This window comes from Coturnix japonica, chromosome W, assembly GCF_054131305.1.
Source record: "Coturnix japonica strain WE chromosome W, WE-NBRP24, whole genome shotgun sequence".
Classification (NCBI taxonomy): domain Eukaryota; kingdom Metazoa; phylum Chordata; class Aves; order Galliformes; family Phasianidae; genus Coturnix; species Coturnix japonica.
Genome location: NC_140701.1, coordinates 28,431,311 through 28,446,871, shown reverse-complemented (window position 1 = coordinate 28,446,871; position 15,561 = coordinate 28,431,311). Strand labels below are relative to the sequence as shown.

Genomic DNA, 15,561 nt, shown 5'->3' with positions numbered 1-15,561 from the left:
AAGAGAAAGTGAGTTTATCTGCACTGACATGAGAGCAAGCCCCCACACCGTTCCTCTGTGAGCAGAGCAGAGCAGAGCAGAGACACAGTCCCCATGTATCAGATAGTGTTATTCTGCTTACCAAATGAATGAGCTCACAACAGAAGAGGCAGATCTTCCTCTCTGCACCATCTGTGGCATACTCTGGAGTTCAAGGCATTGCAAAGCTATGGCACATCTACGTTCTTGCACTGATGACACCTTAGTATGTTCTGGGCTCTCATTTCAATGGCATCTAAAGAAGTCTAGGGTCATGCCAGCTGACAGGAAGCTGGAAAATGTTGTCTCATTGTAAGGAAGAGCAAGAAAGATGACAGGGGCAATTATGGACCTCTCAGTCTCACTCCAGTTCTTGGTAAAATTATGGAGAAAGTGATGGTGGGAGTGACTGAAAAACACCTGACGAACAATTGGGTCATTGGTCACAGCCAACACAACTTCCTGAGGGGAAGGTCCTGTTTAACTGTAGGTCTTTTCATGACAAGGTTACCAAATTGGTTGACCAAGGGTAGATAGTTGAGGTTACCAGTAGAGCTTTTGAGACTATTTCTCACAGTACCCTTCTGCACAGAATATACTGCATACGGCACCAGGTCCATAAAATATAACAAGAACAAGTGCCTGATTGTGCACCTGGGTAGGGGCAACACTGGACATGCACACTGACTAGGTATGGGACACTGGAGAGCGGTATGACTGAAAAGGACTGGGGGTCCTGCACAACATCTAACTGAACGTGAGTCAGCAGTGTGCCTAGGCAGCAAGGAAGGCAAACGGTCCCCTGGAGTGCATCAAGCAAGTTATTGCAATCTGGGTGAGGTAAAGGATCATCCCTGTCTGCTCTGCACTGCTACAGCCTCACCTGGATCACTGGGTGCACTTCTGGGCACCACAGAGGACATTAAACTATGGGAGAGTGTGCACAGGAGGGCACTGGAACTCAGAGATCTGAAGTTCAGAGTTTCACTGTAACTGACTGCTTGTTCAGACTGAGCCCTTCTCACACCCCATATCCTGCGCTGAGACACAGTGAAGAGTGAGCAAAGCCTCAAAATGGTGGTAAGGTAACACTTTGCTATAGAAAGGGAAAGGGGAACTTAACAGAAACCAAGACAAAGGGTAACTGTAGATAGTTTACATTTAAAAGGGCAGGGAAAGGGGGAATTACAGACACTTAGTCAAAAGAAAACCAGAGAAGAGGGCAATAAAGATAAGAAGAAACTGTCCAGAGACCTCTGACAAGAAGAAGGATTAGATACCCCCGGGCAAGACGATGTTTACGTGGGAGAATGGTACCAGCAGATAACACCAAGAAGAAAACAGAAGAAGAATTTCACCCCAAAACAACGGCAAGGGTCGCGGGGAATGGGGTCAGGGGGAATGAGGGAATGGGGTTGCGGGGAACGGAGCCATAGGGAATGTAATGAATATGTAATCAAACTGAGGAGGAGACTATTGATTATGTATTAGCTTAACCTATATCTGTAACACACTTTTCTCCTTACGGTGTGCAAGTTTGGTGGAGCTATCCCCCTTGCACCCGGCGCTGCGCAACGCTGGAATAAACATACCTGCTTTATAACCCATCTCTGGATTATAGAGTTTGATTCCGCAAGTCCATTTGGCACCCCAGATGGGACTACCTCTGTTTGGCTGCGGGACCAGCTGAGAAGGGGGACGCCTTTCGCGCACCCCGAGATTTCTCGGAAGGACTCCCCTCCCTCATCTGATCACTGCGGGAGCAGACAAGAACCATCTGTCGGCGGAAAGGTATGTGAAACTGGGAAACGGGGGTCCCGTAAGTCGTGAGGAAACATCCTACGCAGGGCACAGAGGAGTCGGCGTGCTCCCCCCCTAGGGACGTGAGCTCACGGGTTAGGTTAGGTTGCCGGCTGGGTTAGGAGGACTCCCTAGGGAGTGCCTACAAAGGGGCCAGTAAGTCGTACGCATGGTAAAAGGGCTATTGCTCTCATTCAAGTGATTGCTAATTGGGCAGAGCTTGTCTGCTCTCTGGTACAGGGTGATTTGGGTAATCCTGGGATAATTGGTATGGTACAGCGCTGTTTATATAGGTGACCTTGACTTGCGGAATCAAACTCTATAATCCAGAGATGGGTTATAAAGCAGGTATGTTTATTCCAGCGTTGCGCAGCGCCGGGTGCAAGGGGGATAGCTCCACCAAACTTGCACACCGTAAGGAGAAAAGTGTGTTACAGATATAGGTTAAGCTTATACATAATCAATAGTCTCCTCCTCAGTTTGATTACATATTCATTACATTCCCTATGGCCCCGTTCCCCGCAACCCCATTCCCTCATTCCCCCTGACCCCATTCCCCGCGACCCTTGCCGTTGTTTTGGGGTGAAATTCTTCTTCTGTTTTCTTCTTGGTGTTATCTGCTGTTATTGTTCTCCCATGTCGGCATCATCTTGCCCGGGGGGGGGGGATCTAATCCTTCTTGTCAGAGGTCTCCGGACAGTTTCTTCTTATCTTTATTGCCCTCTTCTCTGGCTTTATTTTGACTAAGTGTCTGCAATTCCTCCTTTCCCTGCACTTTTAAATGTACAGTTACCCTTTGTCTTGGTTTCTGTGAAGTTCCCCTTTCCCTTTCTATAGCACAGTGTTACCTTACCACCATTTTGAGGCTTTGCTCACTCTTCAATTCCCCCCTTTTCTTTAATCTAGCAGGCTTTTACCTGCTAGATTCTTAATGGGTCTCAAAATAGGCTCCGCTCTCTACCTTTTGTCTCAGCTCATGTCTCTTCCAAACCTCGTATTCCCTTCCAGTACCTTGGTACAGACACAAAAGTCATCTTATAACAACACAAGTAAAACACACGAAGAGTAGCAAGGTGATGCAGGCTAAGAAAAACTGTTTTAGTCATCCTAAATTTGGCAACTAGTAAGTTTATCCCATGATCCAGAGAAAACTATTCCCCAATCGGTGTTATCCCTGCCTACTCCATGTTGCAATGCATCTTTGGATAAACAGGATATCTCCTTTTGGATTGTCCATCAAGCATCTGCAGCAGCATCCTCAATTGTTTCTAAGGTTACAGAAATTTTCATACAGTGGTACCCCCCTTTTCTTGGGAGTTCTGTGAACACAATTTGCCGTTGTTGCCCTGGAAGGCCCTCTCCTGTGAGGCCCACTTGTGCCCTGTTCCTGGTACTGGGACTGTACTTTGTAGTGTTGGTTTGCCCAATATATTCTCTTATCTTCCCTTATAACCAATTTCCATAAAATACTAAAGGGCATAATAATGTGTCCATTTGGGCATGCACACATCTGTCAGCTTGCTCTCTTCCTTTCTAAATTATTAATTGGACTCCTGTTCTCTTTAGAATATTTTACAGGTTTTGACTTTGCTTCAGAGATTTTAAGTTTACCGTCTGGAATTGAAGCCCTCTTCAACTGCCTGTTATGCCACCTGATCTATCATCTTATTTTCTGTTTCCTGTACAGTGTTACATTTCTGATGTCTTTTACAACCTATAATAGCCATTGGTAGATTTAAATCAGGCTGTTTTCCTTGTGTGTGAGCAATCCTTGCTCTTTTCAGATAGTACTATGAGCGTGTGGCACATATTTAGCATCTGTCCATATGATTAAAGCTCTTGTCAAGGCAGTTATTTCAGTCTTCTGAGGGGAAGTCCCCACAGCTGGTGGTTGTGCTTCGGTTACCTGGTCAGTAGCAGTTACTGCATGTCCTGCCTTACAGTCTCCTTGTCTCATAAAACTGCAGCTTCTGGTAAACCAGGCATCTTCTGCATCTTCTAAGGGTTCGTCCTTCAGGTTCGACTGACTGGCTGGAATGTGCAGCTTCAGTTGATTTAAAGCAGTCATGTAATACTGGTTCTCCGGGAGTTCCGCTAAGGAAAGATACTGGGTTGACAATATTAGTCACAATTATTTCTACATCTCCCTGCTCTACCAGGATGGCCTGGTATTTCAGGAATCTTTGGGGTGAGAGCCAATGAACTAATGTCCCCCTTTTGCCTCCAATACAGTAAACACTGTATGAGATATTAAAACTGGTATCCTTTGGCCCAGTGTAGATTTATGGGCTTCTTGAATATTGAGCACTAGTGCAGCCACTGCCCTCAGGCACCCTGGCCATCCCTTACTCACTTCAAGCTGTTTGAGGTTTACCATCAGTCCGTAGCTGTGTATCCATGGTCAGCACCCTCCTGTCATTCCTGGGAACGTATGGAGTTCCTTGGCAGTTTGCAGCTCAGGGGCTTAGCAGATGGCTTCTTTCTAGGCAGTCCTTAAGGTTCAAAGTCCAGCTGTAATTTCTGAGTTATTTGTGCTTTCTGTAAACCAAGAAACTCAGCAAACTCTCAGTCTATTGTACACAGTCCTTTTGTTGCTGTGGCATCCACACGCTCCAGTAAAGTTCCACCCTAGGATGGAGGATCCCAGGTCTCAGGCTCATGAGTTGACCAGTTCTCAAAAATCATTAAGCTGTTCTCACAACCCTGGGTAACACTGTCCAGGTTAACTGAGTCTCTTCTCCCTCTATTAGGGTTTTCCTATTCAAAGGCAAATAACCTTAGGCTTCCTTTAGCCAAACCAGGCAGAAGAGACATCCCTCAAATCCAGAAGGTAAACTCCACCTAGTCATTCCTTAAATTGGTTGATAAAGTGCATGGATTTTCCATCACTGAGTGTATCCATTCAACAATTCTATTACTTGTCCTCATGTCTTCTACCAAACTACCGAAAATTTAGCAAATTGGCAAAACTGGAGTTTTGTACTTGGATTCCCATTCAATTAGTAATTCAAACTCAAAAAAATTATCTATTATTTCTTTTATCCTTCTACAGTCACATATCCTCAAAGGGCACCACTTTACCCTGAGTGGGTGAGCTCTTGCTTTTAACTTAATTTTTGGCCCTGATGCCCACACCCCTAAGTGTGTCTTATTTGAGATTGCTGTGGCTCCTGGGGGTATAACATTGTTTTTCCCAGTTTGTGTTAATAGTCAGACTTACAATTCTTAATCAGCCAATATTGTTTGACCCTTAGCTCCAGTTTTATTAAATTTCTTGCCAGGGTAACCTGACAGGTACAAAAATTCCTGTATTCCTACTTGTTTTCTTAGCTTATATTTAATTAATTCCAAAAGTAAGCCTTTTCTTGTTGGGCAGTAGCACCTACTAATGTTACAAAACCATCTATGGGTAGTAAGAAGCTCCCATATCCATCAGAAAATGAACTACTTTATCCTGCTTCCCTAGCTGCAGTTTCATCGGTGTATCTGCTAGGGTTAACTTCCCAAGTTCTCATTGTTCAGTTCTGCAATCAGAGACAATTCCTTCTCACTCAGCTTGGTCGGATTTCTCTACCAGTGTCCCACTGCATTTGCACACTGCTTTCATTCCAGCGGGGCAGAGCCCTCCCTGGGCTCTTCAAGCCTCCCTCCCCTTTCCTCGTGGGGGATCTCTGGGTCCTATGGCCCTACTCTAGCACCACAACAGTAACAGCTGTTATTATTCTCAATTTCCTGAACATCTCTGATTCTCAATCAGGTGTTTGTTTTGTTTTCTGTTGTTGTTGTTGTTTGTTTGTTTTCTTCTTATTGTACTCCTCTCTTCAGACCTGACATCCCTGTTTTTATCTTTGCCTTCCTCAACCTGTGTCCTTCCCAAACTTTCTCACTTTCCAAACTCTAATCATTACATTTCACCTCCTCTCCAGAGCCATCCAGTGCTGCCCAGATTTCAGATTTCCCACATCTCTGCACATGAAGGCTATTCTCACTTCCAATGCCCTGTCCTCTCCACCTCCCCCTTTGCAGTTTACAGCAGCAGTCTCTGACCCTGGCTCCCTCTCCCACTCTGAGAGTTCTGATTGCAGGGGAACGGTGCGGGGGGGTTGTTCTCATGCCAGCACAGATAAACTCACTTTCTCTTTAACCCTTTTTCCTCTGTACACTATTCCACTATTTGTACCCTCAGTTACACTTCCACATACCCTCAACTATACTTCCGTATGCCATTAACAACTACACTTTCTTATACCAGCAAAACAGTTTGTCCCATTCCCTTCAAAACCCACAAATCAAGCAACACAGTTCTTCAGTTTCCATAAACACCCTTACTACCTTATAACTTTCCCTTAGCAATCCATATCGTTCAGTTATAAACCTCTCGCCACAGAGCCAGCACTGACTGACCCACCTCCCTTACACCTCTTCGCAGGCAGAACACAGTATCACATAAATGGCTTGATACTCATTCCACACAGACATCCCTCTATATGTTCATTGTCCCTGTCCTCTAGCTTATACATCAACAACCACTGATTACAATATTTAATCAGAATTTTTTTCGGTTCAGGGTTCCTCCTGGTTCCCCAGCGATATCTCGCCAATGTGCCAGTATACACGTCAGGTGTGAGCGCGCAGGGACCTCTTTGCTCTGTGATTTTCCCATCGTAACTTAATATAAACCACCGTATTTTTTTTATAAGTAAAACCACTTCTGACACAACAGCATTGTTATGACTTATGACCACATACTTTACAACAACCAGTAATTAATAATACAAAATAAACATGTATTAAAACAAAGACAAACAAGTATTGGAGACAACTTTCGCTTCGTCCGTCCCCGGCCGTTTCCCTCGCGGGAGGACGGAACCGCGGGTCGGGACTCCGCACTCGCCCCGCAGCTGTGCTGCGTCTCACTCACACCACACTCACACGACAATTCAAACAAAATTACAATATATCATTTGTTAAGCTTAACCAAAGATGTTAAGGACACCGGTGCTAGTTGTTGACTTAGGCCACCTATATAGACAGCGCTGTACGATACCAATTATCCCAGGATTACCCAAATCACCCTGTACCAGAGAAAGCAGACAAGCTCTGCCCAATTAGCAATCACCTGAATGTGAGCAATAGCTCTTTTACCATGCGTACGACTTACTGGCCCCTTTGTAGGCACTCCCTAGGGAGTCCTAACCCAGCCGGCAACCTAACCTAACCCGTGAGCTCACGTCCCTAGGGGGGGAGCACGCCGACTCCACTGTGCCCTGCGCAGGACGTCTCCTCACGACTTACGGGACCCCCGTTTCCCAGTTTCACATACCTTTCCGCCGACAGATGGTTCTTGTCTGCTCCTGCAGTGATCAGATGAGGGAGGGGAGTCCTTCCGAGAAATCTCGGGGCGCGCCAAAGGCGTCCCCCTTCTCAGCTGGTCCTGCAGCCGAACAGAGAGGGTCCCATCTGGGGTGCCAAATTGACTTGCGGAATCAAACTCTATAATCCAGAGATGGGTTATAAAGCAGGTATGTTTATTCCAGCGTTGCGCAGCGCCGGGTGCAAGGGGGATAGCTCCACCAAACTTGCACACCGTAAGGAGAAAAGTGTGTTACAGATATAGGTTAAGCTTATACATAATCAATAGTCTCCTCCTCAGTTTGATTACATATTCATTACATTCCCTATGGCCCCGTTCCCCGCAACCCCATTCCCTCATTCCCCCTGACCCCATTCCCCGCGACCCTTGCCGTTGTTTTGGGGTGAAATTCTTCTTCTGTTTTCTTCTTGGTGTTATCTGCTGTTATTGTTCTCCCATGTCGGCATCATCTTGCCCGGGGGGGGGGGATCTAATCCTTCTTGTCAGAGGTCTCCGGACAGTTTCTTCTTATCTTTATTGCCCTCTTCTCTGGCTTTATTTTGACTAAGTGTCTGCAATTCCTCCTTTCCCTGCACTTTTAAATGTACAGTTACCCTTTGTCTTGGTTTCTGTGAAGTTCCCCTTTCCCTTTCTATAGCACAGTGTTACCTTACCACCATTTTGAGGCTTTGCTCACTCTTCAACCTAAGTCAACAACTAGCACCGGTGTTCTTAACATCTTTGGTTAAGCTTAACAAATGATATATTGTAATTCTGTTTTTTTTAAATTCTGTAATTCTGAATTGTCGTGTGAGTGTGGTGTGAGTGAGATGCTGCGTAGCTGCGGGGCGAGTGCAGAGTCCCGACCCGCGGTTCCGTCCTCCCACGAGGGAAACGGCCGGGGACGGACGAAGCGAAAGCTGTCACCAATACTTGTTTGTCTTTGTTTTAATACGTGTTTATTTTGTATTATTAGTTACCGGTTGTTGTAAAGTACGTGGTCATAAGTCATAACAATACTGTTGTGTCAGAAGTGGTTTTACTTATAAAAGAATACGGTTGTTTATATTAAGTTACGATGGGGAAATCACAGAGCAAAGAGGTCCCTGAGCGCACACCCCTGGGTTGTATACTGGCACACTGGTGAGATATTGCTGGGAAATCAAGAGGAACCCTGAGTCGGAAAAACTTGATTAAATATTGTAATCAGTGGTGGTTGGTGTATAAGCTGGAGGAAGGGGAGAAATGGCCTCTAAATGGAACAGTAAAATATAATACAATCTTGCAGCTTATGTTGTTTCTGAGGAGAGAAAATAAGTGGGAGGAGGTAGCATATGCAGATATGTTCTTCACCCTCCGCAACCACCCGGAATGGCAGAAAGAGTGTGGAATGGGACCGCCACAAGATCCTTTTGTACTAACTATAGAAAAAGTACGGCGGGAGGCAAAAGAAAGTAAAATAAAACGCTGCTGCTCGTCCTGTAGTATCGGACAGCAGTGCACAAAGACAGGCAAGGTTAGGGAGCCTGAAGAATTGTTGGAATATCTCCAGGTTCAGCGGACAATGAGGGTGAGAAATGAGGAAATCCCACTAGATCCAGAAATGCCTTCCCTTGAGGATTCTAATCCTCCTTCACCCCCTTCACCCTTGGCCCTCCCTTCACCCCCTGAGCCTCCTGCCTCCCCAGTAGCCTCATGTACCCGAAGCCAGCAGCCGTTAACAATAGCTCCGTTGAGGGAAGTGGTACGTCCAGAGGGGGGTACAATGTTAGTTAAAGTTCCGTTCTCTTCATTTGACTTAGAGTCTTGGAAGGAGGTTTGTAAAAACTACCGAGATGACCCATCAAAGGTAGCAAGACAAATGCAGTTTTTAGTTAGACAATTTGAACCAGACTGGAATGATATTCAGTTGCTGTTAGATCAACTGACTGAAACAGAAAAACAACTGGTTCTAAGAACAGCACAAACCCTGCTTGAGGATAGTTTGCGAGGAACAGATGAAGATATTAAAGACTATTTCCCATTACAAAACCCTCGCTGGGACCCAAATACAGATCATAGCAGGGAGCTTTTGGAGAGATACCGAGAATGGGTAATAAAGGGAGTAGAAAGAGCTATCCCCAGAACAGTGAACTGGTCTAAATTATTTGAAGTGAAACAGGGTCCCCAGGAAACTCCCTCGGAATTCCTTGAAAGGCTGAGGAATGTAATGAGAAAACATACCTCCCTGGATCCAAATTCAGAGGAAGGTATTCATCAGTTGGTGTCACTATTCACAGGGCAGTCTGCAGGGGATATAAGAAAGAAGCTACAAAAATTACCAGCACCGGCCAATAGAAATTTGGAAAGTTTGCTAGAAGTAGCTTGGAGAGTGTTTAGCAATCGGGAGGAGGAAGATAGGAAAAAGGACAGACAGATACTGATTGCAGCTTTGCAAGGGACAGGGAGGGGTGAAATGTGCAGAACAAGAAAGCTCCTGGAAAAGGACCAATGTGCCATCTGCCGGAAAAAAGGACACTGGAAAAATGAATGCCCACTGAGAAAACAGAAAAGGGGGGCATGGACTAAGTTCCAAGCCCCCGTAAAGGAGGATTGACTGGAACCGGGCAAGTCTACCCTGGCGGATTCACTGGTTAAGATAAAGCTAGGGAAGAAACAGAAGAGTGTAGAATTTTTAATAGATACTGGTGCGGCTTGTTCAGTACTAAATGAAGAATTAACTCCATTAAGTAAAGAATTTATGACTGTAAAAGGGGCCACTGGTCAACCCAAAAAGGCTTACTTCCTTAAACTTCTGAAATATAAATTGGGGAAGCAGGTAGGGATACATCGATTTTTATACCTACCTGACTCACCACATCACCTCTTAGGACGGGATCTCTTAGAATTATTAGGGGCAGAAATAAAATTTGAGGCAGGAAAGATGCGGTTTAAAGTAAGGGATGATTCTTTAATTGAGGTACTGAGCCTAGCATTGATCACAACAAACTCAACTCCCGAAAACACAGGGATGCCAGAAGAAATCAGTAATCAGGTCTATCCAGGGGTATGGGCAACGGAAATCCCAGGGCGTGCAAAAAACGCCCCTCCTGTGGTAATTAATATAAAGCAAGGAGCTCAACCCCCACGAATTAAACAATACCCCCTAAGGATAGAAGATAGAGAGGGAGCACAACCATTAATTGATAAATTCATGAGACATGGGTTATTAGTGGAATGTGAATCTAAATACAATACCCCGATACTCCCAATTAGGAAACCAGACAGGAACTACCGTATAGTACAGGATCTGAGAGCAATCAATAAAATAGTAGAAGATTTATATCCCCTGGTAGCAAACCCATATACACTGCTTACAAAACTATCTAGTGAATTGGCTTGGTTTACCGTACTGGATCTAAAGGATGCATTCTTCTGCTTACCCCTAAGTCCAGAGAGTCAGCTATTATTTGCATTTGAGTGGGAGAACCCTAAATCCGGCAGAAAAACACAACTGACATGGACAGTGCTTCCCCAAGGGTTCAAGAATAGCCCAACTATTTTTGGGAATCAGCTAGCCAAGGATTTGGAACAATGGGAACGCCCCTCTGAGAAAGGAGTTCTGTTACAGTATGTAGATGATCTATTAATAGCTACTGAAACGGAAGAAGAGTGTATAACATGGACTATCAGTCTACTGAATTTTCTGGGGCTTAATGGGTATCGAGTCTCCCCACAGAAGGCCCAGGTGGCGAAACGACAAGTAGTCTATTTGGGCTACGAAATCACAGCAGGACTAAGGATGCTGGGAACAGCGAGGAAGGAAGCCATTTGTCAGACCCCCGAGCCCCGGACTGCAAAGGAGCTGCGCACATTCCTGGGAATGACAGGCTGGAGTCGACTCTGGATCCATAACTATGGACTTCTGGTAAAACCACTCTTTGCACTTTTAAAAACTAACCCCAATACTCTCACTTGGGATGGGGAAAGCAGAAGAGCCTTTAAACAGTTAAAGCGTGAGCTCATGCAGGCTCCTGCCTTAGAGTTGCCAGACACAACAAAACCATTCTGGCTATTCTCATATGAAAAACAAGGAATAGCCTTGGGAGTCCTGGCTCAGAACTTGGGGCCTTATTGAAGAGCAGTAGCATACTTTTCTAAACAACTGGATGAAGTAAGCAGGGGGTGGCCGAGCTGCTTGAGAGCAATAGCTGCACTGGTATTAAACGTTCAGGAAGCACGTAAATTTACTTTAGGGCAGAAAATCACAGTCTTGACATCTCACACTGTTTCAACTGTGTTAGAAGTGAAGGGTGGGCACTGGCTCTCACCGCAGAGACTCCTTAAGTATCAAGCTACCCTGATGGAACAAGATGATGTGGAAATAATAGTAACTAATATTGTTAACCCAGCATCCTTCCTTAGTGGAACCTCGGGAGAACCAGTACTGCATGATTGCCTGGAAACCATTGATGCGGTGTGTTCCAGCCGACCAGACCTGAAAGAAGAACCACTAGAAGATGCTGAGGACTCTTGGTATACTGACGGTAGCAGCTTTGTGCTGCAGGGGGTACGCAAAGCAGGCTATGCTGTGACAACTACAAACAAGGTAATAGAATCAAAAGCCTTGACCCCAAATGCCTCTGCACAAAAGGCAGAAATCATAGCTCTAACTCGAGCATTAGAGCTGGCAGAGGGAAAGAGAATCAACATATGGACAGATTCAAAGTATGCTTTTAGTGTTGTACATGCCCATGGAGCAATATGGAAGGAGAGAGGACTATTATCAACACAAGGAAAGGGCATTAAGCATGCCGAGGAAATTTTAAAGCTCCTGGAAGCAGTTCATCGACCAAGAAAGGTGGCTATTATGCATTGCAGAGCACACCAGAAAGGAAAGATGCCGGAAGAAGTAGGAAATGCTTTTGCAGATCGAGAGGCAAAACGAGCAGCAAGGGAAGACCCGGTGGAAATGCATTCTTTAATTCCAGACGGTAAAATCCAAATTGATAGTGAACCCAGATACTCAAAGGAAGATAAAATTCTCATAGAAGATCTAGGAGGGCAAGTGGGAGAGGGAGGATGGGCCACTACCCCACAAGGTAAAATCATTATTCCCACGGCTATACTGTGGGCAGTGATAATGGCTGAACACAGAAAAACTCATTGGGGAGTGGAGGCACTGCATAAATATTTAGCCCAAAGAATAATTGCCCAGAACTTGTATTCCACAATTAGGCAGGTGACACAACAATGCGAGATATGTTTACAGAATAACCCCAAGTCAGGTCATAAAGTCACCCTAGGGCAGATAGGGAAAGGGAATTACCCGGAACAACAGTGGCAAATTGATTTCTCAGAACTCCCAAGAAAAGGGGGGTTCAGATATTTATTGGTATTAACAGACACCTTTTCGGGATGGCCAGAGGCGTACCCCTGTAGGACTAACAGGGCTCGAGAGGTAACAAAGGCTCTGTTACATGAGATTATTCCGAGGTTTGGGGTCCCTGCAGCAATTTCATCAGATCGTGGCCCACACTTTAATGCTAAAGTGGTCCAACAAGTAAGTTCACTATTGGGAATTGATTGGCAGCTACATACACCATACAGGCCGCAGTCCAGCGGTCAGGTGGAAAAAATGAATCACCTAATCAAATTACAGATAGTGAAATTGGGCCAAGAGGCTGGGATACCCTGGCCTCAGGCATTACCACTGGCACTCTTACGAGTTCGTACCAAACCCCGAACCAAGGAAGGACTGAGCCCATTCGAAATCCTTTATGGGAGGCCTTACCCTGTACAGAAGGGAATCTCTATGCAAACTGGGGAAGAAGTATTGAATGAATACATGGTAAATCTGACAAAGCAACTAAAGAAAATTGAAAAAACAGTACTTGGGGCCAGGGCACGGGGCCTAGATAGCCCAGTGCATAATATACTACCAGGCGACTATGTTTATGTTAAATCCCTCTCAGATTCACCTCTGGAACCAAAGTGGAGTGGGCCCTACCAAGTGCTCCTGACCACCCACACGGCAGCAAAGGTGAAAGGACTGACGCCTTGGATACACCACACCCGCCTGAAGAAAGCTCCCAGACAACAGTGGACGGTGAAAGAGGAAGGACCACTGAAGATCAAAATCCAAAAACATGTATAACAGCTTGGTAATTTTTAGCATGACCGTGACAACAGTCGTAGCCTGGCATGGGAACAGCTACCTGAAAATGACTGAGAAAATTGGCCAGGCTTTCAATAAATCTTGCTGGATATGCACGGCCCTCCCTAGAGGAGAGGGAAGAGTGCCTATGTATGGGGTGGCAACACTAAACTGGACAATTCCAAGCTGGGTGGAATATGGGAAATGTAAGTTTGGTCTAGAAGACAAACAAGACAAACCACAGAAAGGTCCTAGGTTTGAGTTGCTAATCTTAGATTCTACTAGGTCAATCTTTGTAGATAGAAAATTTGATAAGGGGGTGGGGGTGGGATGGCGAAACTTAACGGGCATAGGGTGTAGTTGGGAATATGGGAATTCAGGAATAGTAACAGGGATTGTTAGAATTGGGAAATGGGCACAAGGCACGGGATGCGACCCTAGAACAGATGAGGCATCATACTGGGTCTCAGATAAGAATATTCTCGGAATTGCAAGGATGGCTACATCATTTGCTTACCAAGAAAAGATGCCCAAGCCATGTAAATTACCAAATGGGTATTGGTGGCTGTGTGGGGATGGGCATGCACGAAAAGCATTACCTATAAATTGGACAGGGACATGTACTGTAGGATATTTGGTACCTCAAACTACAGTACACGAAGACACCCCACGAGGACTTTTAAGAACTCCCTGGATTCGAACTAGGCACACATACAACCCCTTAGTGCACAGCACAGGCTTTCATAGCTTCTTAAGAATTCTCATTCCATCTCTAGGGGTGACACAACTAGAACAGGCAATTGTGAATATCTCAGCTACTTTAGAAATAGTAGAAAATGCCACAACAGATGCATTACGAGCAATCCAAGAAGAGGTATCCTCCTTATCCAAGGTGGTGATTCAAAACAGGATGGCACTGGATATATTAACAGCCAAAGAAGGGGGGGTATGCACAATAATAAATCAGAGCTGCTGTGTGTACCTAAACAAAGACCTAAGAATTGAAACCGACTTGAGGAAAATTTGGGAACAAACAAAGGTGTTGCACAAGGCAAGTCAGGATAACATAGGTTGGGAAAAAGGATTGTGGGATACACTCACTAGCTGGTTACCAAATTTAGGATGGGTAAAGCATCTCTTTTTGGTCGGAATCATTATAGCCATCTTGGTGCTGTTAATAAGTTTTACCTGTATAGTAGTAAAGTGCTCTATGTGCTTGTACCAAGGAACCGGAAGGGAATACGAGGATTGGAAGAGACATGAGCTGAGACAAAAGATAGAGAGCGGGGCCTATTTTGAGACCCATTAAGAATCTAGCAGGTAAAAGCCTGCTAGATTAAAGAAAAGGGGGGAATTGAAGAGTGAGCAAAGCCTCAAAATGGTGGTAAGGTAACACTTTGCTATAGAAAGGGAAAGGGGAACTTAACAGAAACCAAGACAAAGGGTAACTGTAGATAGTTTACATTTAAAAGGGCAGGGAAAGGGGGAATTACAGACACTTAGTCAAAAGAAAACCAGAGAAGAGGGCAATAAAGATAAGAAGAAACTGTCCGGAGACCTCTGACAAGAAGAAGGATTAGATACCCCCGGGCCTCTGGATGTTTCTCTGTGGTTTCGAGTTCAAACCTCTCCGCTTGAGGGGCCTACACTGTTCACAGATGCCTCTTCAAGAACAGGCCAGGGGGCAGTGGTTTGGCAAGCATCTAATAATAACTGGCAGACCGCTATTTTCGTAGACCCAGTGGTTAGTGTGCAGATGCTTGAAGTAATGGCCGTAGCAGTTTCAGTTCACTTTTGGCTGGAGATACCCTGTAATATTGTCACTGATTCCGCATTTGCTGCCAATCAGCTGACCAGGATGGGCCGAGAGGGCTTCCCAAGTACAAAAGCTGCTGGTGTTTTGGAAGAAGGCCTGGCTACCCGCATAGCCCCTATTGCAATCTTCCATGTGCATAGCCACTCTGAGGTGCCAGGTTTCTTCACCACAGGCAATGAGGTAGCAGATAGAGCTGCTAGTACACACATTTTTACAGTTCAGGATGCCTGTGATCTTCACTCCACCCCTCAAATAGGTGCCCATACGCTATCTAGGACTTGCTCCATTCCGCTGTCTGTTGCACACGATGTTGCCCAAACATGCCCTCTTTGCAATTCAGTGCTGGTGATAGGGGTGGGAGTGAACCCTCGTAGTCCTGCCCCATTGCAGGTCTGGCAGAAGGATTTCACTTGAGAAGACTGCACGGGGCCCCGCAAA

General features: G+C 45.3%; 1 protein-coding gene across 1 annotated transcript; it reads left to right on the top strand.

Annotated features, from left to right (window-relative positions):
• The first annotated feature begins 1,777 nt into the window (after window positions 1-1,777).
• Window positions 1,778-14,740, top strand: LOC146754650 (endogenous retrovirus group V member 2 Env polyprotein-like). Its single transcript, XM_085527651.1, has 2 exons — window positions 1,778-1,809; window positions 13,126-14,740. Exon 2 carries the CDS (start codon window positions 13,300-13,302, stop codon window positions 14,614-14,616), a length of 1,317 nt encoding a protein of 438 aa, XP_085383777.1. The 5' UTR covers window positions 1,778-1,809; window positions 13,126-13,299; the 3' UTR covers window positions 14,617-14,740.
• Window positions 14,741-15,561: the final 821 nt, after the last annotated feature.

Bases quoted from the DNA above. Each gene is read 5' to 3' on its own strand.
- LOC146754650 (XM_085527651.1), top strand. From the start codon at position 13,300: ATGTATAACAGCTTGGTAATTTTTAGCATGACCGTGACAACAGTCGTA.